The sequence below is a fragment of the Lactuca sativa genome, chromosome 3 (assembly GCF_002870075.4).
Source record: "Lactuca sativa cultivar Salinas chromosome 3, Lsat_Salinas_v11, whole genome shotgun sequence".
NCBI lineage: Eukaryota > Viridiplantae > Streptophyta > Magnoliopsida > Asterales > Asteraceae > Lactuca > Lactuca sativa.
Genome location: NC_056625.2, coordinates 94,439,887 through 94,463,255, shown reverse-complemented (window position 1 = coordinate 94,463,255; position 23,369 = coordinate 94,439,887). Strand labels below are relative to the sequence as shown.

The following is a 23,369-nucleotide window of genomic DNA, read 5'->3' as shown; positions in this document are numbered from 1 at the left end:
GAACCGCCGGGCCGGTTCGGTTTTTGATTTTGGCCGAAGCTGGTTCCCGGGTCGGGTCCGGTTCAAGTAGGTTCCGAACAGTTCGGTCCTTTTGCTCACCCCTATCTACGACTGAATTAAATCAAAATGAATAAAATTTGATTTATGCTTACAACCGAATCAGAAAATTCTAATAAACAAAAGCTTATTGTCATATCAACCTTTTAAAGAGAGCCGATAAAAAGTATATAAATTAGCCCATAAGAGAGGTTATTTAGGCCATAGACAAATCATTAGACCATTAAAAGCATGCACGAAAAGTCGAAAACCCCTTTGATGTGAACCGGAGTTAATGCGTTTGTAGTTGAGAGATTAGCCCACCAACACCGTTTATATAGACGCGCGATTCTCCGCTTCCTATGCCCATCTCTATTTCACAGTTGCTTCTTTCTCTCTCACTTCGGTTGCCGGCCGGAGTTTTTATATCGCCGCCTTACGCACACACATATCTCCGATCATCTTTCAATCTCAGTCAATAAGAAATGGCTTTTGAGAAGATCAAGGTTGCAAACCCCATCGTGGAGATGGACGGTGAGTCAATATATCCACCTACCAATCCAGATACCATCCTTACACTGCCTTGATCTGTTTCCTCTTTCATTTTTTCCGATCTATATGATTTTAAGCTAGTTTAAGTTAAACTTAAAGGATCGTTGTGTTCAGTAAACACAATAAATAAATGGAAGTAGATCGACGTTTTTTTCTCTGTTTAGATGCTCGTAGCTTGGACTGTTCACCTTTGACGTATGATCTGATTATTGATTGATGATATTTTACATATTGAGATAGTGCTTTGTTTTGAACGCTCAACTTTGTGCGCGATTGATCGTGTATGCAGAAGACCAATAAATGAAATCAATTACAAAAAGCGTCCTCATTTTCTGTGTTTTGGTTGTCGTTAATCAGCTCTTGTTTTTTTTTTTTATGAGGAAGTACTGTTTTTATACCACTGTTGAGTTTTATCTCTTCGATTTAACAAATTAAGCTTGTTTGCTCATGGACTCTGTTCATCTGAACATCCAAAATAAAGAATGTTTCTTTCTCATAGATTTCCGAGCATGGACTTAGGGCTATCGAGTACCTTTATGGGTTGTTCTTTTGACAAAGCCATAGCTAAAACCCTAAAAGAGTTCTATAAGCATATCTACAAGTAGAATCATTTCTGTTCTTAGTTTTGATCTCAATTCTGAAGTCAGGATTCAGGATCAATTCTCTGCACCTTATTTAAGTTTAATGCAGAATAGTTCTTGATAGGTCATGACATGATTGTTATTTGTAGCAATTACATTGTTTTTAGTTGATTCCCTGTAAATTTAGGAATTGTTTCAATACATACATGATTTGACTTGTAACAAACTTATACCTTTATGATGCAGGAGATGAAATGACCCGTATCTTTTGGGAATCAATCAAGAATAAGGTTTGTATATAATAGTTTTCATCCCAAATATTCTTTATGTAAATAAACATCATCACCAATATCTAATAGACTTGTGTCCTTATATCCTGCAGCTCATCTTTCCCTTTCTAGATTTGGACATAAAGTACTATGACCTTGGCCTTCTCAACCGTGATGCCACAGATGATAAAGTCACTGTAGAAAGTGCTGAAGCTACTCTTAAGTACAATGTTGCAATCAAGTGTGCCACCATTACTCCAGGTATATTATATACAGATTTTAATTTCAAAACCTATATTTGAAAAACTCTATATAATTATAATCTTTGGATAATGACTTAATGAGAATGATTAAACTGTTTCATTATAGATGAGGCTCGTATGCAGGAGTTCACTTTGAAGAGCATGTGGAAGAGTCCAAATGGAACCATAAGGAACATTTTGAATGGTTAGTGATATAAATATAAATATCACTCATATAAAAGATCATATCATTTCACAAAAATGTTTTCTGATGTTACAATTTGTGATTCTTTTAGGAACTGTTTTTAGGGAACCAATTCTTTGCAAAAACATCCCTAGGTTGATTCCAGGGTGGACAAAACCAATATGCATTGGAAGACATGCTTTTGGTGATCAGTATAAAGCTACTGATGCAGTGATTAAAGGACCTGGGAAATTGAAAATGGTGTTTGGTATGTTTTATGGTTTATGGTGTTGTTTTCTTTCTTTTTGTTGATAATGTATTTCTTTTTGCTCATAAAAATTCCGATTTTGTCCTCCAGTTCCTGAAGGTCAAGGTGAAACCATAGATTTGGAGGTTTATAACTTCACTGGTGCTGGAGGGGTAGCTTTGTCAATGTACAACACTGATGAGGTATGTTGCAATTTCTTGCCTGTAACTATTTTTAAATTACTTTGACCAATAGTTTGACTTTATGTAATTTCATGAATAGTCCATTACTTCTTTTGCTGAAGCCTCAATGAACACTGCCTACCTTAAAAAGTGGCCACTTTATCTAAGCACAAAGAACACCATTCTAAAGAAATATGATGGAAGGTATATTTATATTTAATTATTTATCATTTTATCTTTCTTTTTAGTGATTAAATATGGCATTTAATTTTTTTTTTTTTATTTTTTTTTATTTTTTAAATTTATTAAAGGTTCAAGGACATATTCCAAGCAGTTTATGAAAGTAACTGGAAATCAAAGTTTGAGGCTGCTGGGATATGGTGAGTAGCTCAACAAGTTTTCAAGTTTTCAAGATTCTTGATTTCATTTCTTTTTTATAATCTTTAATTTTTTTTTTAAACTATTAATAGGTATGAACATCGTCTCATTGATGACATGGTTGCTTATGCTCTTAAGAGTGATGGAGGGTATGTTTGGGCATGCAAAAATTATGATGGAGATGTCCAAAGTGATATGTTAGCTCAAGGTATTTTAAAATCTTCAATTTTGGTCCTTAATTCAGGTTTTTGTAACGTTTTGGTCCTTGTTCCAACTAAAATTATTATTTTTGGGACCAAACTTGCAAAAATCACCTTCACCAAGGGACCAAAAATAGTCATTTTACTTTTTCGGACCAAAATTGCAAAAATTAACTATACCCAGGGACCAAAGTTGTAACTTTATTTTTATCTGTTTAATACAGGTTTTGGATCGCTTGGACTAATGACTTCAGTCCTGGTAATTTTTTCATGTTAATGCAAATAAATTGAGTTGATAATTATTTATGTTTATATAATTTTTTTTTTAAAAAAAAAATTCTGATATAATATAAATTATGTGGTTTTTACTTTTTAGGTGTGTCCTGATGGGAAGACCATTGAATCTGAAGCAGCCCATGGCACTGTGACACGTCATTACAGGGTGCACCAGAAGGGCGGTGAAACCAGCACAAATAGCATTGCCTCAATTTTTGCTTGGACCCGAGGTCTCGCCCACAGGCAAGGGCATTTTTGTCTTTTTGAAAATTAGAGATTCAAAGCGAGTCTCTGTCCCACCTTTTTTACGTGTCACAAAAAAACTGTATTTTCTGTCCCACCATGTCACTGTTACTGTTGTTGTCACTGTCAGTGTTAGGTATTTATAAATAGTGAAGGGTATTCTCGTCTTTTTGAAAATATAGAGATTGTAATTGATTCTCTGTCCCTCCTTTTTAGGTGCCACAAAAAAACTGTTTTCTGTCACATCATGTCACTGTCAATGTCAATGTCAAGTATTTTTAAATAGTGAAGGGCATTCTCGTCTTTTTGAAATTAGAGATTGAAAGTGAGTTCTGCCACAAAAAACTGTTTTCTGTAAAACCATGTCATTTTCACTGTTATTGTGAGCGTCACCAGGTACTTAAATAGTGAAGGGTATTCTTGTCTTTTTAAAAATAGAGATCGAAAGTGAGTCTCTGTCCCACCTTTTTAGGTGCCACAAGAAACTGTAATTTCTGTCCCTGTGACTGTCATGTCATTGTCACTGTTGGCGTTAGGTATTTATAAATAGTTAATATGACTGGTTTCTTCACTGTCACTATCATTGTAACTGTCACCTCTAGTATTACTAGATAGTCAATATGATAAATTTGCTCTGTGTCAGTGTCAGTGTCAGTGTCAGTTGTCAGTGAATTGGTAAAAAGTTGATATAAATGGTTTGTGCAGGGCAAAGTTGGATGACAACTCCAAGCTTTTGGATTTCACGGAAAAGTTAGAAGCAGCGTGTATTGGATGCGTTGAATCTGGCAAGATGACTAAGGATCTTGCTCTCATTATTCATGGATCCAAGTATGTCCTCACTTTTTATAATAAAAATTAAATAATTTAGTGAATTTATTTTTGTATATTTAAAGTTTTAAAATACTCATGTAATGTAACCTTTTTTTTCAGGCTGAGTAGGGAGCACTATTTGAACACCGAAGAATTCATTGATGCTGTGGCACTCGAACTCAAAACAAGACTCTCTGCCTAATAATCACCGTACGTATCATAAAATTTAAAATTTCTAATTGTTTAAAATTCTTAAATTTGTAATTATCATAGAGATCCATATTTTGATTATTTAAAATGCAGATGAATGCCTTGACAGTTGAGACTAATGCATGGTGGTAACAAGAGAAGATTGGTAATTCTGTTATGAGGGTTGGATGGGAGTTTGTGATGTGTATTTGGTTGGATTATATTTGAACATCTTTATTTTTAATTTTGTTCTACGAAATATTTGGTAGGGTTTATCTGCTAAGTTAATTTCAGATTTTATTTGTTTTAATTCATGGTTGATCTTTTAGAAATGACTAGCATAAAAGACCTGTTGATTTTAAGTTTTAAAGCCAAGACTCTAATGAGCTAAACCTCTTAAGGATGGGCCAACTTACTACCGTTCAGATGAAAAATATAGACATTCATTTAATTGCTAAAAATATTTTTTAAGACATTCAGAATATTAAGAACGTTCAGATGAAAAATATAGAGTTTTTGGCGCTGCAGCACAATAAAGTTTGATGAATTTACACGTTTAGTCACTTAACTATATTTTGTGCGCAATAAGTCCTTAAAGTTGAGTTTTCTCTGTAAAATAGTTGAGTTTTACCAAAGGGTTTCTAGCCGAGCGGTATCCGGTGTTGTTCTCCCTTTTTGAGGTTGAGGGTTCAAGTCCCGTTGTGGACATATGTGGATTTAAGGTGTAGTTTAGGAGTAGGTTAGATTGGCGTTAAAAAAAATAAAAATAAATAGGGCATAAATCCTCAAACTAACGGATTTCTAGTTCCCCAAAAAAGTCATCAACCCTAAATTCACTAATCATTAGAATGTGACATTGTCAAATGGTTTATCTTGTTCGACCATACTTTCATGGAAGATGCTTGATCAATAGAATGTGACATTCGTTCTTTCGAAACAGGGTTATGGCTAGGGATCATCAGACCCACCATTTGGCCACTAACAGATGATGATTTTGGGTGAGAGGATAGTTGAGTCGGTGGGCACATACAAAGCCTCAACTCAATACAATACCAAATTTAGTGGAATAAGCAGCTACGAGTATGAGGGAAGTGTATCGTCTTCCGATGGCACCGACAATTAAATTTTAATAAAGAAAGATGCAAATTCAATAAACGGGTATCATGAAAAGCATCACCATGAGTTCCAAATGGGGTACGACGAACATCGATCGACGGAATGTCAACCATTTTAAGGAAATCTCATCCCTTCAAGACATCTTCCACTTGTGATTCTTGGAAAAGTGAAAATGGAGAGATCGAAGCTGTTGAATATGCTTCGACAACTACAAGATCATAGTGGTGATATGCGATATGCATATGTGAGGATGGAACGGGCAGAAAGTGCCAAATTTGCAGGGTTTTAATTTGAAACAAGAATCGAATATCTATTCTTTTACATTTTAATTGGTGAGTTTGCATCCATAATGGGTTCTTTCCTATTTGCTTGATTGTCCCTAATCTTGTGGTGGAGGAAGATGAAAGGTGGTTGTGATGGTGATGGTAAGGATGGAGTGGATGGTGGTTGTGATGCTGATGGTACGGGTAAGGTGGTTGCCGATGGTGTTGGAGTGGTGGGTGGTGGTGATGGTGACATGAACTATCTTAGCAACATTTGTCGGTGTTGTTGGAGTGCTGATGAGAGGTGGAAGAAGAAGATCAAATTACATACAAATCAAATGATTTTTCAAGTAGATATTATGTGGCCCCTAAAAAATATAGAAATTTAATTTAAAATGCCATCACCAAATTAACCGGCTATTCCCTTATCAGGTCACATAATGATTTAATTGACAGTTAAAACTTAATATCAATGATCTATTGTGCACAAAAAATACTTGAGTGACTAAATGTGTAACTCGTCAATCTTTATTGTGTTGCAATACCAAAACCCCCCAAAATATAAAAGACTCAACTTTTAACTTTTATAACTTTTTCATATACAGTTCGTTTGAGATGATTTTTTTCCATTGTGTTCTATGTAACAAAGGTTATCCACAGACATATCACACTCAATATTCGGATATTGAAAATTCATATTTTGTAAGCTCGAAAGTAGAATGGTTGTGATGTTTGAAAATTTTCCAAATAAAAATAGATAACGTACAACACTAGTATTTGAGTCGGCGTTTTGTTGTGGTTGTTACGTTTTTTTCTCGTATTAAGCACGAGATTTGATTAAACAAGTATAACATATTAGAAGAGTTTAGGGACTATTTTTGTAAATTGAATGGTTTTTGAATAATCCATTTAGTCTCAACCGCAAAGCAGTACAGTCTCAACCCCACCATACCATGTCAACATATACATAAAAATAATATATATCCAACAACAAATGATCATATAACTAGTCAACAAACAAACATTCAGATCTACAGACCATTACCGCATAACAACATCTTATATACCAGGACACAGAGCTAACATATCACTACAACATAACAACATCCTCTATGCCATGATACATAATCTAGTGGGCTGACATTGGTGCCTTCAACACACAAGTACAGTGAGGAAAACTCACCTCTCAGTCTAAACAGATAGTTGAATAGGTCACTGCTCCGAATGTCATCTCTACTCGTCACTTATACATCCAGATAGTGACAAATCTCAACTACAACTCAACATACCCAAAATACCCTAGGTCAAACTTGGTCAAAAAACAAATTGTCAACCAAGTCAACTCAACTAAGTACGCCCAACGTACTGAGCTTGTACGCTTAGCGTATTAGGGTCTTGACCAGAAACGGGGTTGTTGACCTTGTACGCGTAGCGTATCCTTGGTACGCCAACGTACGTAGCTCCCCTCTTTTTCCCTTCTATTAAGAGCTTAATCCTTAAACTCTTTCACCCAAAATCCAGATCTGGTCCTCAAATGATGTCCTTAACCATCAAGTTTCCAACTTTATGGTCTTGATTGGCTATTAAGTGCTCAATACTAAAAAACCTAACTTCTTAACTCATTAAGACATCCTAGTTCATGCATGGAAGGAAAGTAAGGTCCAAGATTACATTTTTATGATTTTAAACACTCCAAAACGTCTGAAAGTACAATTCACATGAATTAGAGTAACCCATACTCATAATACCAAACTTATGTGACCAAAATGAACACAAATCCATGGCTAATTAAGATATAAACAAAACTTCATCAAGATCAGAGCTTTTTACCTCCAAGTGGTGTCAAATAATGGTCTGAGTTTGGATCCAAAGTGCTCTACTCTTCTAAGATGGTTTCCCTTCCTTATTCCTCATTAAAGAACACCAAAATACACACTCAATGTCAAGATTGCTTCACTCAAGTGATTAGGGTTAACTAGGGTACAAACTGGGACTAAAGGCTGATGAAAAAAGGTTAATGGGGTTATAAAGGTGTTTAAATAGTGCAAAAAGCCTAAATATTTGGGTTTAGTCCAGGCTACATATGCCTAACATACTGGACGTACACCCATTGTACTCAATGAATACGTGTTTCCTCTAAAAGCTACAAGGGACCCATTTTGTAAACATTTTCACACATAAGGGTTAGAAATGTAATTTACTTGAATTATGAATGCTACAATTAGTCATGAATTAACAAATGGGTCATGGATTTGACTTTTGAAGGGACACAAGCAATCTAATCACATATCCAAGTTCATATCATTGCTTGGAATCAATAAACCCTAGAATTCAAAATACCTAAATTATCACCATTGGAACTAGAACTTGATTCAAACATCATGGAATCTCACCATAAGCTACAGGGTTGACAAATGGATTATTGATTGAAGGGAAATGTACCATCTAACCATAAACTTAAGTTCATATCATTGCTTGGAGCATCACATTTGGATTTTTAAGATCTAGGGTTTTGGAAACCCATTAACTAGCATTAAATCTCACAAATCTCCCAACTATTTGTTAGTTGGAGTTTGTAGATAGATCAAGGAGTTAAAATTCACATTAACTTCACAATTTAACCACAAAATTCATATTTGATGTTTAGCAAAATCGTAGAACGAATTTGGGCAAAGAAGGAGAGAAATCTACCTCTTTGATGCATGATGTTGAGAAGATTTGAGCAATGATTCATCTTGGAGTTCCAATCATCAAAACACCAAGAAATCTAAGGGAAAATCAATTATGAAGGTGGAAGGGATTGCTTGGAACTGAGAAGAGAAAAAATAGGAAGAATGAATGAGAAAAGGAGGTTGAAAAACATTGTTATAATCTTTTCACCACCAACATCGCGGTGCAGCACACAATGAATCGCAACGCGGTCCCGTGATTTGGCAAAGTTTACATTTTTGGCCCTTCTTCCAAAACTCTTTTAAAAAATGGTCCCCAACCTCACCAAATGCTCATGTTAGCCCACAGATAACCATTACCTATCTTTACTTCCACAAAATTAGTCCTATATGTTTATTTGGTCAGACAATCGGGTCAAACACAAATTTTCCCAATTTGTCACTTTTAACTCCTAAACCTTAAAAGTTTTCATTCAACATCCAAACACTATCGAATTTATTTATGACTTAGCAATAATGTTTATTATGGTTATTAATTAATCAAAACAATTTACTTTTATTAATTTATTTAGTTCATTTCAATTTTATTTCGTTTTAGATTAAAGAAAATTTTTACTTTTACCAAAAAACCAAATACGTCTAGCCCCAAGAATAAGATGTTACAAGTACATTTATAGGCATTTTGATTGCAATTTTAGATAAAATGAGATGAGATAATAAAAGTAGTTTTTAAATTATCATTTGTCCTTTATACATACATAAACGAAGGAAAACATAACTATATATGAATAATATATACAATAAGTGTTAATAACAAGTAGGTAAATTGAATTTAAAATATTCTAGAAGCATGCCCGACCCTGACATATCGGAGGCCTTGTGTGAAAATAAAACTGAGTACCAATAAATTTTTTCTTGTAAAATATTATTATGTAATTTGGTATCACTAAATTCAAAACTCAAATTTCTAGCAAACATCTCGTAAATTCCTTACCATAACATCATGTATTCACTCGTTAGATGTTCTAGTTTTTAGGACCACACATATTCATTAGAATATCTTCTTTGTCATCATCATTACCATTCAAGGTGGTCATGTCTTGATCTACATAAGACATATCTTTTGAAGCTCGAGGTTAACTTCTTCTTCTCTAGGTTCTTCCACAACATCATGAACTTCTTTCTCTAGGTTTTTCCACAACTTCATGAACTTTATCTATGTTTTCTGGCACATGTAATTCAACTTCCTCTTCTCTATGTTCTTCCACAACTGATTCTTCATTACAATGATATTTTTACATTTGTTTAACGATAAACCGATTGATGGATCCTCTTTGACTATGATTAAATTGTAATTATTTTATGTTTAGAACAACCCAATTCAATTTTCTAATTAGATGCATCTTTTTTATAACAAAAAAATTATCAATGTTAATAACTTAACAAAATATATTTGTGATATTTATCGAAAGTTAATATTTAAAAAAGTTAGAGCATCAAACAAAATTCGTGTTTTCTAACATTTCTAAGTATTAGACTATAGACTAATAATATAAAAGCCCTAAATTTTAACGCGTAATTAGAAAAAGACTTAATATTTTTTTATTATGTTATGGCTATAACTTTCTCGCAGAATTATCATTGTAGCACACTTAACGAGTTTCATGGTTAATTTTTTGCAAAATCAGTCATAAAAAGTTCAAATTTAGTCCCTGAGGTTTGCAAAAAATTACACCACATGGTTTTTTTAACTTTATTTTTCGTTTTTTGTATACTTTATTTATTTTCGGTTTTTTATAAATATATGTACATTTTTTATTTCTTTTTATTTTTCAAAAATTAGATTTTTTTTTACCTTTTTTTCTATTTTAGTGTATTTATAGAGTATATTATAGTTTTTTTTTCATATTTATTTTCGACTTATATTTTATTTTTTCATCTACTTATTTACTTTTTTATTTTTTTTTTCCATTTTTTGTTTTTATTTTTTTTATATTTTTAACTTTTTATTGACCTTTTTCAAAAAAATATAAAATGTATTAATATACTAGAGTATATTATTATTTTGATAATTTATAGTTTTTGTAACTTTTTTATTTTTATACAAGTAAATAAAATAGTTATGTTTATATTTGTAATTTCGGTCCAACTTATTTTCTTTTTATTCTTTTTGTTTCTTTAGTGTTGCTATATTTATGTTACGAGAAAATAAAAATTAAAAAAAGTTAGCTTGTTTATTCAGAATTAGTGTTTCATTGTGTTATATAATTTGCAAATTAAATCATATTTCTATATATGATATCAATGGTTTAAATTCAAGATAATATTTTTCAATTTGATAATAGACTAAAAGAAAAATAAATAATAGTCGGTCTCTATAAAAAAACTTGTTATAGTAATTTATATTGAATTCGAGTTCGTTTACTTGAAACAAAACAAATAAAAACATTAGAAAACTCATAAATAACTAAAATAAAAAAAAATAGAAAACAAAAGGTAAAAAGATAAAAAAAAATCAAATTGTTGAAAAATAAAGTTAAAAAATGAAAATAAATAAAGTATATAAAAAAGAAATAAAAAATGTATATATATTTATAAAAAATCAAAAATAAATAGAGTATACAAAAAACAAAAAATAAAGTTAAAAAACAATGTGGTGTAATTTTTTGCAAACATCAGGGACCAAATTTGAACTTTTTAGGACTGATTTTGCAACATAAAATTAACCAAGTTAACCATGAAACTCGTTAAGAGGGATAGAGTGTTAATTATGCGAGAAAATTATGGCCATAATAATAATAAAAAAAATATTAGGGTTTTTTCTAATTACATGTTAAAAGTTTAAGGCTTTTATAATATTAGTCCTTAGAGTATAGTATATTAATATTACAGGCCAAAAAATAGGAAGCCCATTGCCCCCCTCTCCCACCCCACCCTAAAATTTGTCAATGCTCTAATGCTCTATTCAGACCCCTCTATACCAAATATTGAAATTAAAGCTATAAAGTATATGGATAGAACGATAAACACAATTCACAAGACATTATACTATATACAAGGAAAAACCAAGAACATTGTTTTTTTTTTTTTTTTAGTTTCACTACTTTATTGTCATTAACTTCATTATGAATTCATAAACAAATCATTCAAATAAAAATGATCATTTAGCATGAGAGAGAAAGAAGTTAAGCACGGGTGGGATTTAGCATGTATTTTTGTATATACATACTTTCCTTAAAGTATTGATAAGTTACAGAATTTATGATAAGATTTTGATTTTTTGATTTTCGTTGATTTTTTTTCACATTTAAAATTACTTTAAGATTGCAACCAAATGTTACATTGTGTATATTGCTAATTGCTATATTTTTTTTAACAAAAACACATAAAAAAGTATTTTATGAAAATACCAACACTATTACTATATATTTTCCCTAAATCTGGAGGCCCCTTAAAATCAAGTGCCCAGTACAAACGCACCACTCGCACATCCCAGAGTTGTCACTCTCTAGAAGAAAGAAAGATTGTATTTCTTACACAACACAAAACAAGATATATTGTACTGTTTTGGAGACACATAAAATTTTAAACTTGTTAACATATTTTTAACTTGACAAAATTGCAAAAATGGTCCATGTGGTATGCATGTTTTCGGGGTTTTAGTCCAAACCCCAAGTTGTTTGGGTTCATGGTCCTTTTGGATTGGTTTGTATTAGAAGATTCTATTAGAAGTAGGAAAGCCTTCAACAAGAGAAGGAGACCCAAGCACAGCCAAATCCTGTAGTGAAATTGAGACTGCTTGACTTCGGAAGCAAATTCGCGTGTAGGCAGCGCTGTCTGTCGTACCGTTGACTCTATCTATTCATTGAATTTGCTTGATTCCATTTTTTATATAGGCTCGCTCCCTCTTTTTCCAAGAATTCATGCACTTCCCTTTACTCCATAGGGCCTTCTTTAAGAGGTTCATAGTCCAAAGCCTTCCATTTCCGTCAAATGACCCGGCCTCCCCTGGCTCTTCCACCGTCCGGGCTCCCTTTCCTCCCTATGCTCCCCCGGCGCAGGCCTACCACGCTTCGCACGAAAATTGAAATGACTATAATACCCTTGGGGTATTTATTTTTCATTTTTCTTTCATTTTTTAAATTTAATATTTATTTATTTATTTTAACAGTTAAGAAAATAATAGAGGACCTCTCTCTCTCTCACACTCTCACTTTCTCTCTCTCTCTCTCTCTCTCTCTCTCTCTCTCTCTCTCTTGTTCTTCCGGAAAACACACACCAACACCTTCACCCCCACCTTTGTGAGCCTTTTTCATGCAAGTAAAATATTTGAATATCAAAGGCACTTGATTTTTACTCTCTGTTGCATATGTTTGTGTTTATATTAGAGTGGGTATCTTGATTTTCCTTCTTTATTGCATAATAACTTGAAATGGGTGGTGTTACCCAACTCGTGAGCTACTGGTTTTGATGTTTTCTTTCAACTTTGAATGCATTATGTGTGAAATTAGACACTTTTAGTTTTGTGAAGGTACATTTCTTTCAGGTGTTTCATTAAGCACCTGGAGTGCATTGTTCTCCTCCTTCATTTTCCGATTTATTTATTAGGATTTATCACCATTGGAAGCATACAATTCTAATTTTTTGTCCAGAGACATCCAATTCAACAAACAGATGAACATGCATAGAGATAGGAACACAAAATTAAGGAGTTGTAATTAAAATAAGGGAAAATTGTAAGAGACTTGGATATAGGCATGGGGAATCGTAGGTGCTCTGCTTATCCATTATCATTCCCTTCACCTGATCCCACTCCTCACATTCTTGTGTTTCCTAGTCCACTACCAATCCTCCTACGATCCTTCCAGAAAAGGTAATTTTGCATTGTAAATCGATTGCAGCAGTAGAAGGTGGTGGTAGCGGCTGGAATCACGGTGATAGCAGCAGATAGCGGTTGTAGTGGTGGCCGGAGGTTGCTCCGGTTGCCTTTCTTGCTTCGTTCTTGCTTCTGCTCAACGAGGATGACAAGAGGGAAGAACGAAGGGCGATGTCATATGGTAGATGGTCAAAGTAGGGGGGTTCCAACAATCACAACGGTGGGTGGCAGCTCTGCTGCCCGGTTATTTTGGCATCCAGTGGTTTCACGAAGAGAAGGAAGGGGAAAGACATAATGTTGATGATAGTGGAAGTGGGTTAATATGGTGGTGGCAGTCGACAAGTTTACAACCGACTCTTCCTCTTGTCATTAATTGCACAGATTCGAAGGGGTGTTTGGTTTTGGGGGGGGGGGGGGGGGGGGGGGGGAGAGATGTGAGTCCTCTATTATTATTTTTAATTGTTAAAATAAATAAATAAATATAAAATTAAAAAAAATAAAAGAAAAATGAAAAATAAATACCCCAAGGGTATTATAGTCTTTTCAATTTTCGAAAAGACTATTTTCACATACAAACTACTCAAAAAGGACCATGAATCCAAAAAACTCGAGGTTTGAACTAAAACCCCAAAAATTTACATACCACGTAAATCATTTTCATAATTTTGTCTTTTTAACTTTTAAGTTATTCTAGAAGCAACGTGGTAAAATAGTGGAAAATAAAAAGGATACGATAGCAGTAATCATGAAAATTAAAATTAAAATAACACTAATATTTCCTCACAAAGTAATTTTGGTAATTAAATACGTATAAAATTCTTATAAAATCATGTTATATTCAAAGTCTTCTAGATTGCCATAATGATTCCTTTTAATTATTTATTGATCGTTGATGAATAAAAGTTACATTTACGGGTCCCAATCGCTCAAATATTCCATTCTACTTTCTTCCAGAATCTACTCTTTTATTACGTAGCCAAGACACCGAATCCCTACTATACATACCAAAATAAGTTGGCGGCACACCGATTTACCACCTATAAATACCACCATCAACCGGATATATATATACTTGTCATCGGTGGTTCATATCTCAATCTTGCTTCTTTTGTTCTTCGTTATATTTCCGATTTCAATCTAAAGATCTTCGAAAAAACAAAAGCGTGAATTAAAAATGGCCAAGGCTCGTACGATAGGCATCGGGATGGATTACTCAGCAACAAGCAAATCAGCGTTGAAATGGGCGATTGATAATCTTATTGAATCCGAAGACATCATCGTCATCATCCTTGTCTTGTCGCCGAAATCAGATCCCGCTAATAAGAAACTCTTTGCTGACACCGGATCACGTAAGTAAAGACACATGGCGTATTTTTCTAAGTTTTATCTTCTGAACAGGTGATATATAACTTAATATATATTAACATGCAGCTTTGATACCATTGATAGAGTTGAAAGAGCCTGGTGTGTGCAAGAAATATGGAATCACTCCTGATTCCGAGCTCTTTGACATGCTTGACTCAGTTTCCAGGGATAAAATGGTAACCCTAATTCAAATTTCCATCTAAAGTTGTTTAGGTTTCAATTCTTTTTCATATTCGTACATCATATACGTATTGATTTTGGTGAAATGAAGGCTAAGGTAGTTGCGAAGGTATACTGGGGAGATCCAAGGGAGAAGCTTTGTGAAGCTGTAAATCTTCTGAAACTCGATTCTCTTGTTCTTGGAAGCAGAGGTCTCGGTGCCATTAAAAGGTAGTATGCATATGAACATATGATCAATCCGATGAATATTGATATATAATTGAATGTGTTTTTAGGGTTTAGATGATTGATTGTGTATAAGATTTTGAATGTATTCACAGGGTGTTGCTTGGGAGTGTAAGTAGCTACGTGGTGCAAAATGCGAGTTGTGCTGTAACTGTTGTCAAGTAGATAGACATGGAGTTTAGTTGGTGTGTTTATGTAAAAGAACAAAATATGCGCCCACAGAACCAGATGTTTCTAGTGTTTGGAGAGATGAAGTGCGATGGAGACGTTTAGAAGTGGGGAATATTTTGTACACTTCGTATTTTTGCTTTTTGACTTTTTTGTTTTATTTGTCATATAGAATTTGGATTGATGTGTAAACCTTTGATTAAGTTATTTGTTGTTTTGCTGTTATAATCGTTATGGTTTGGGGCATATTTGGGATTGTTTGAAAATCTTTATTATTTATTGGCTTTTGAAAAGTTTGGAATTTTTTGAAAATGTATTTTTTCAATGAAAAATCAGTGGTTTCATACATATTTTTTCAACTTATTGATCATTTGAAAAATCATTAAGTCACAATAACTAAGTCACAGTAACTCAATATTCTGCCTGACAATGTCGCGTCTCATATATATATATATATATATATATATATATATATATATATATATATATATATATATATATATATATATATATATATATATATATATATATATATTAAATCCAAAGCAGCTTAGGAATAGTATTCTTTTAGGCTTTAGGATTTTGCCACAAAAGTTTGCTGAACTTGACACTTTTAGTCCTTAAAGTCAAAATTTTTACATTTTTGCCTTTTGATTAAGATTTTGTGCTTAAGGTTTTTGCCACAAATCTTTAATGACTTTGACACTTTTAGTCCTTATATTCAAAGGTTTTACATTTTGGTGTTTTTGCCACCATTCTGTAATGAATTTGACACTTTTTGTCATTGTAGTTAAAAGTTTTACATTTTGACATAAAAAACACAAAAAAACCTCCTTTAAAATTTTGCCAACATATTTTCCCAACGTTGACAACTTTAATATTATTGCCACAACATTTTGAATTTTTTCCACCAATGTCCTTTTTTTTTGTTGTACACTTTTAACATCTAATTTTAGGAGTTGTCGACTTTCTTTCCTATTTATGGTGATTTACAATTTCAGCACATATATTTTAAAGTTTGTCGATTTTTTCCATATTACCCCAAAAGCGGCGTAGCCGTGAGTTCTTTACTAGTTAAATAATACTATTCCTAAGCTGCTTTGGATTTAATATATATATATATATATATATATATATATATATATATATATATATAATAGGGAGAATCAAAACACATTATTATATATGGTTGAATTAAAAAAAAACTTTGTAGGAGATGCTGCTACTTTTCAAGAAAAAACTTCAAAAATTTTAATGAATTCACTCCAAAAACTTTTCTTTGCTCTAGATACCATTTGACATGCTATATGTATATAGCAGAGTGTCATAGAATGTTCATAAAAATCAAAATAATACAATGATTTAAATAATATTTTTAGAAAAGAAATAGTTTTGTTTTTAGATAATGTATTTGTTTGTAAAGATTTTTAATACTAGTTCTTATGAACCATCTAGCATCGTGAATATGATTATTATTTAAAATTGGACATTGATTAGTAGGTTTGTAAGAATTCTTAAGATTTTGCTCATAATTATTTATAGATTCTTGAATTCGTTGTATTCTTAAAAGAATATCTCTATTAGGGATACAATTCATCAAGGTTTTGTTAGACATGGTTAAATAATTTAAGCATGAATTTGATTAGCTTGATTATTAAAAACGAGCATTATTTTAACAAAAATTTCAAACCTTGTAGAATTAATAGTTAAAATAATTCGAAATGAAATTATCATGGAGAAATAAAAGTAACACCAATTGAATAAATACTACTAGATAATATCTTCTTGAATTAAACTTGAATTACAATCAATACATACATCTGGAGAAAGAATTATTTGAAAATCTAGAGACTTGGAACATCTACTAGTAGATAGAGAAACTCTTGGAGATTTTTTAGATAATGAATATTTTTCTTGTGTTTCTCTACTAAAACATAGTTTCTATTTATAATCATCTTGAAGTCTTCAAATTTTTTAGTGATATTTGACGTATGATCAAGTGGCCAACCAATAGAAATAATTACTTGTAAATGGTTGTCCTTGAAAGTGGTTGTCGTTCATCTTTTGAAGAAATTGTCGTTTGTAATCAATAACCATCTTCTTCTGATAAAACATATCATCATATAGCATCTTCTAAAGTCTTTTGTCTTCATATCATCATTGATGATAAATTTGATAATAAATTTGATAATATTGGTTTATACATAAATACATACACCGTGTATACTCACACAATATATACATACACTCGTATTTGAAAATCATAATTTTGATAATAGAAGAAACGAAATACCCTCCATTGAAGGTATTACACCAAATTTAATGATAATAGTTGCTTATTCTTCATAAGGATCATCAAAAGGGTCTTGAGCGTCTTGAAATAAATCATTCTTTATAGATTTTGGATAATCGTCAGAAACTGATGGAGTTTGGCGAATTTCTGGAAGTAACTTTTGAAGTTCTTCAGGGGAAGAACTAGCAGCTTCTTTAATTCTGGCAATTAAATCGATATCAGTTTGAGGAAGACTATTGATAAATGTAGCTTCAACTTCTGGTTTTTAAATATATATTTCTTGGTGATGTTTAATTACTGCTTGTTCGTTAGCTTGAGAAATCTTCATTTTGTCCAACCATTTTGAGCGAAATTGGCGATTAAGCCATGGAGGAGAGGAATCTTTTGCTTCTTGATAATGAAAAGTCCAGGACATGATCTGTGGAACTTTGAATAACATGGTGAATTGTAACATATATTCAAATTTTGGAATTTGTTGAATAAATAATTCCTTAAATTTGAGATATCCAGCATAAATTTCTTTCGGTAAACAATTTGGAAGAATTCCCATATATTTATACCAATTGATAAACCATCTTGGATATTTAAATTTGAAGTTCAACTCAAAGAAGATAAACCATGAATGTGAATAATTCCGAATAAAGAATGTCTTAGTCCACGCATCTTGATGATCATAATAGGAAAATCGGGGAAAAGCAAGATAACTTATAAGAGGTTTTTCTGAGTGAAGATTCGGAACCCAATTTTCTGGAGAAATGATCTTGATAATATGAGCTTTTCTAAAATCAATGTTTCCTTCTTTTAAATTAGAACGATTAATAAAATTGACTGAACCCGATTCTTGCAATATAGCTTGATAATATTCTCAAGTTTTATATGAATCAACATAAAATGTTTTCCCTTGACCAAAAAGGTGATTTGTGAGAATATGAAAACTTTGATGTAACTTATGGATTTGTAAGTCTTCAAGAATTTGGACTCTTGAGAAATTTGGATTAAGAGCATACGGAGTTTTAGTAGAAGGGCTAAGACTAATAGATTTTGGAGTTTGAGGGTTGGTAGGTTTTGCAAAAGGGCTTACCGTGTTGGTTGGAGTAACGAGTTTTGACCGAAGGATATTAGAATAGAGTTGTGAATTCTTAGAAATAGGAGTTAAAGGAGAAAAACGATTTTGACTAGGAAATAGAACAAGCTTCTGAGAGACGGGCTTATTGTCATCATTTTTGGAAGAGGAGGACGAACTCATTTTCCTTGCAAAAATTCTAGAGAATGAAAGTGAGGAAGCGAATTATTTTCTCCTTTTATGAATTCTATTTCGAAATCAAAGTTACCTAAAAGGACTTGCCATCAAGCAAAAATTTGTTTGGAAATAATATTTTTAACAACCTTTTCTAAAATTGTTTTTGCAGATTGACAATCTATTCTTAATAAAAAACTCTTCATAAATAAATCATCTTCAAATTTTTTTGATACATAAAACAATGCTTAAATTTTTTTTTTTGACAATTGAATATTTTTTTGTGTATCATTCCATGCCCCAGAGTAATATCGAACCAACTATTCCTCTTTTGAGTTAACAAACTTTTGTTTTAGAATTCCTCTGAATCCAATATTACTAGCATTGGTTTCAACTATGATATTGACATTGAGATGAGATAGATTTAAACATGACAAAGTAGGATCCTTTTGTTTTATATATTTAATTATATTTGTATGTTTTTGAGTCCATGGTTCAGACTTATCTTTTAATCTATTATAAAGCGGTTTACATATAATCCCTAAATCTTTGAAAAAAATCATGGATATAATTTAAGCATCCTAAAAATCTTTGAAGTTGCTTTTTATCTTTAATTTCGTCATTAAATTTAGTAAAAAGTTACAAGTTTCTTATAATAGGTCTAATAGTGTTTTTGACAATATCATGTCCTAAAAAACGAGTTTCATCTTTAAATAAATGCATTTTTGCTACAGAGACAGCTAAACCATTTTGATAAATTAAATCATGAAATTGTTTTAAATGTTTGAAATGTTGATCAATGGATTTTGAAAAAATTAGGATATCGTCAATATAAGCAATAGCAAAACTACTTATAGGAGTTATGATATCATTCATAATATTCTTGAATTTAGAAAGGGCATTTTTAATCCAAATGGCATTACATTTCATTCAAAATGTCCGAAATGAACATTAAAACCAGTTTTGTTATCTTCCTCATGAAGTTGTATTTGCCAAAATCCATATTTCATACCAAATTTTGAAAATGTTTTTGAATCATAAAGTCTTTTTAGAAAATTTCGTTTATTAGGAATAGGATAAAGAATCAATTCTAAAACTTTGTTTAAAGGTTTATAATTAATAACTAATATTGGTGATCATCTTTCTAATTCTGCGGCATTCATAACATAAATTGTTGAACAAGACCATGATGATTTAGAAGGTTTTATGAGTTTTTTATTTAATAAATCTTGAATTTCATATTTACAATGAATTTCTAGTATTTCATCAAAGTGATATAATGATATGACAAAACTGCACAAATGGTCCCTGTGGTTAGCTCAAAATTGCCACTTTAGTCCAAAAAGGTTTGGACTAGCACCAGAGGTCCAAACTTTTCATTTTGTTGCGAGTTTGGTCCGTTTTAAAAATAAAAGAAGTTAAAATGACATTTTTGCCCTTGTTATTTGTTTTTTTATTTTCTTTTTATTTCCTCTATTACATTTTAATTAATAAAATACAATTAAGTCTCTCTCTCTCTCTAACCTTCCCAACACTTTTCTTTTCATCTTTGAAAATCTGAAAACTTAAATTTGTAATTTGAAAAATAAATCTTCATCTTCTCCCAACGGAAGCTACCACCGAAAACCTTAGCTCCGGTGAAATAGGATCATGTTCTCAAATCGCCGCCCTTCTCTCCCTCTCTTCCAGATCTTCCAACCCTTCTTTCCTTTTCTTCCAAATCCATAAATCCTGTAAACCCACCTTTCTGATGCGCCGTAGATCTGCAAACACACCTCTAGGAGGTGATGACGAGGGAAGTAGTGGAGACAAGGAGGTGAGAAACGCCGCAGGCGTAAAGAAATTCGTTGACGCCGGTGAGGACACCGGTGACGGCCGCTATGGAGAACAACCTAGTAAAATATGATGTCGCCCTTCGTCTTCATACAACCAAGCTGCAACAGATCAAATCGGAGAAGGACGGGTCCGGTGGTTGTTCATATCTGAAACCTTCATCCCAAACGACCACAGCTTTTTTGACTTTGTCTAACGTCGTCGTCACTGTCGTTGCTGGAGATCTCACTGATGATAGCGATGTTCCAGATCTGCGACGAAGGGAGGCGGCTACGAAGGACGGGGTTAGGGTTTCTAGATATACAAATGATTGTTGAAGGCTCGACGGTAAAGGTGTTCGAAAACTCATGTGTGTCCCGGTAGGGGTAATAAGGAGATGAAGTTGATGTGATAAGAATAAAGGTGGAGGTTACAGGTGGTGTTTGGCGGAGGTGCTGCTTTGGGGGTGTTTGCAGAACTTCACCGTCGACTGCTTCGTAGTTGTTGGCAGTCAAGCAAAAAAACAAATGAGAGAGAGAGAGAGAAAGAGATTGGTTTTTATTTTTATTTTTTATTTTTTAAAATCTAAATATCAGAAAAACAAATAAGAAAAAGAAAAAGTCATATTAACAGGGGCAAATCTGTCATTTTGAAAAAAATCAAAATAAATTGGACCAAACAAGCAACAAAATGAAAACTTTGGACCTTTGGTGCTAGTCCAAACATTTTTGAACCAAAGTGACAATTTTAAGCAAACCACAAGGACCATTTGTGCAGTTTAGTCTAATGATATTCCTAACATACGCTTCCATTCTTTCTATATCTTAAAAAAACTAGGTGTAAGACCCGTGTATTACACGGATTTATAAAAAAAATTAATATAAAATTATAAACATTACATATTTTTTAAAGTAATAATTTTACATAAATACAAAGAATATAATAAATAAAGTAAATAATAAAGGTTGTAGAGCATTTATTATGAAATTTAATAGAATGATCTACTTTACATATATAAATCTCATTAAAATGTGGATTTTAAATTAAAAAAAAAATAAAAAATTTAAGTAAATGACAAGTGGAAAAAGAAATAATTCAAAAACTCTTAAAAAATGACATGTGTCAAATTTAATGAGAGCATGACATTTGGCAAAATTGATTTTCATTTATTAGGTTAGATTTAGGTTTAAAATATATGCGCAATCCATGCTTTATTTTGACACCACCATTTTATATTTCACTATATTAAGAGATTACCATTCAGACATTAGTTCTCAGTTCGGTGCAAACGACAATCCAACTGTTTTTTTTTCCTATATACAAAATTTATGGGGTAACAATTCTAAAAGTCAAATAAAAATCAACAGAATTCTATAATTGTTCGGAATGACTGATAATTTTTGTAAAAGATTTAATCCTATTTTAAAATTAGTATTAATTATTACGTTTTGATTTCAAAACATGTGTTAATAAAAAATTTCATCGATAAATTAGCATAATATAATAAACACTATTTAGAGTTAGCAATTTTGATATATTTACTTATGTATTAGCCAATTTAAATTTAAATAATGCTTTATTTTAACAATCAAATTATAAATAAAATACAACAGTTTAAAGAATATTAGGTTTATTACTCCAAATCCCTTTTAATATATATAGTTTCTTTATGATAAAATTAACAATAAATAGAGATGGCAACGGGGGCGGGGAACACAGGGGACCCCAATCCCCATCCCTATCGGGGAATATAAATAAACCCCCATCCCCACCTCCAACGGGGACTGGGGATCCCCAATGGGGAAACAGGGATTTCTTTATCTCTTTTAACATGTAAACTTTTACGTAAGAAAAAACTCTATATTTCAATTTTACAGCATAAGTTTGAAGATTTTATAAAATATATATGTACCCATAAATTGCATAAAAAATATAAATAAATTTTCTACCAAATTAAAATACATACATGAAAAATCAACTAGAAAAAAATTATCAGATTGATATTTAAGGTAAAATAGATCAACCAAAGAGAAAAAAATATATATACACGAGTTTAAGTTAGATAAAAGAAAAAGCAAAAAATATAATTTCAACCAAGTAATTACTAATGAGTTAGGTTACTTAGATCAAATTTTATGTATTATAAACTATACTATAAATATACTTTCTGTATTATTTTTATATATTAATATATGTCGGGGGCGGGTCCAGAGTCAGGGATTAAGGGTATCCCCATCCCCGGTCAACCTGGGGATTCCCAGTCAAAACGGGTGCGGGTTTCGGGCTCCCCATTGAGTATGAGGCTTTTTGCCATCTCTAACAATAAATGCTTAATGGTCTGTTTAAAAAGATCTACTTTTTGTACAATTTATAAGCTATTTTTTGAGCCGACGAAACTGGTAAAGTGGTAATAAAAAATAAAGAAAACGTAATACTGTGTACATGAAATGGTATGCATTTTATTAATTTATACTTTTAAAAAGTTATCAAAATTTAAGAAAATATATTATGATTACCTTTTAATTGCTTGAAAATCGGTAACCATTATTATCTAAATCTCCAACATCTTTTAATAACAATCCCTTTAAATGAGGATCTTCATGAAAAAATAGTATATATATCCTATTTTGAATAAAATTTGAAAGATAATATCTTTTATTTTCAGTGAGATTTGAAACGATTTTCTTGCTCAGTATCATGCTATTTCATATTATAAACAATTCAAGGTTTTGAAAATCTTCATTTTGATCTTATAATCTTATGATTTTAAAATCTT

The 23,369-nt window shown here is 31.9% G+C and overlaps 2 protein-coding genes across 4 annotated transcripts; both read left to right on the top strand.

Moving 5' to 3' along the window:
- Positions 1–308: 308 nt before the first annotated feature.
- LOC111921843 (isocitrate dehydrogenase [NADP], chloroplastic) lies at positions 309–4,699 on the top strand. The gene is made up of 14 exons (XM_023917417.3): positions 309–570; positions 1,416–1,459; positions 1,552–1,699; positions 1,808–1,885; positions 1,977–2,132; positions 2,223–2,314; positions 2,394–2,497; positions 2,605–2,673; positions 2,764–2,879; positions 3,096–3,130; positions 3,248–3,390; positions 4,096–4,218; positions 4,321–4,410; positions 4,504–4,699. Exons 1-13 carry the CDS (start codon positions 522–524, stop codon positions 4,400–4,402), a joined length of 1,239 nt encoding a protein of 412 aa, XP_023773185.1. The 5' UTR covers positions 309–521; the 3' UTR covers positions 4,403–4,410; positions 4,504–4,699.
- A 9,662-nt stretch (positions 4,700–14,361) lies between these two features.
- On the top strand, positions 14,362–15,499 carry LOC111921842 (universal stress protein PHOS32). Of its 3 annotated transcripts, none has more exons than XM_023917415.3 (4): positions 14,362–14,662; positions 14,763–14,854; positions 14,950–15,068; positions 15,179–15,499. In XM_023917415.3, the coding sequence occupies exons 1-4, from the start codon at positions 14,488–14,490 to the stop codon at positions 15,246–15,248; spliced, it is 456 nt and encodes a 151-aa protein (XP_023773183.1). In that variant the 5' UTR covers positions 14,362–14,487; the 3' UTR covers positions 15,249–15,499. The 3 variants fall into 3 exon arrangements, with proteins under 3 accessions (XP_023773183.1, XP_023773184.1, XP_023773182.1); XM_023917416.3 differs by having other exon boundaries at positions 14,365–14,662; positions 14,745–14,854; positions 15,160–15,499; XM_023917414.3 differs by having other exon boundaries at positions 14,371–14,662; positions 14,745–14,854.
- Positions 15,500–23,369: the final 7,870 nt, after the last annotated feature.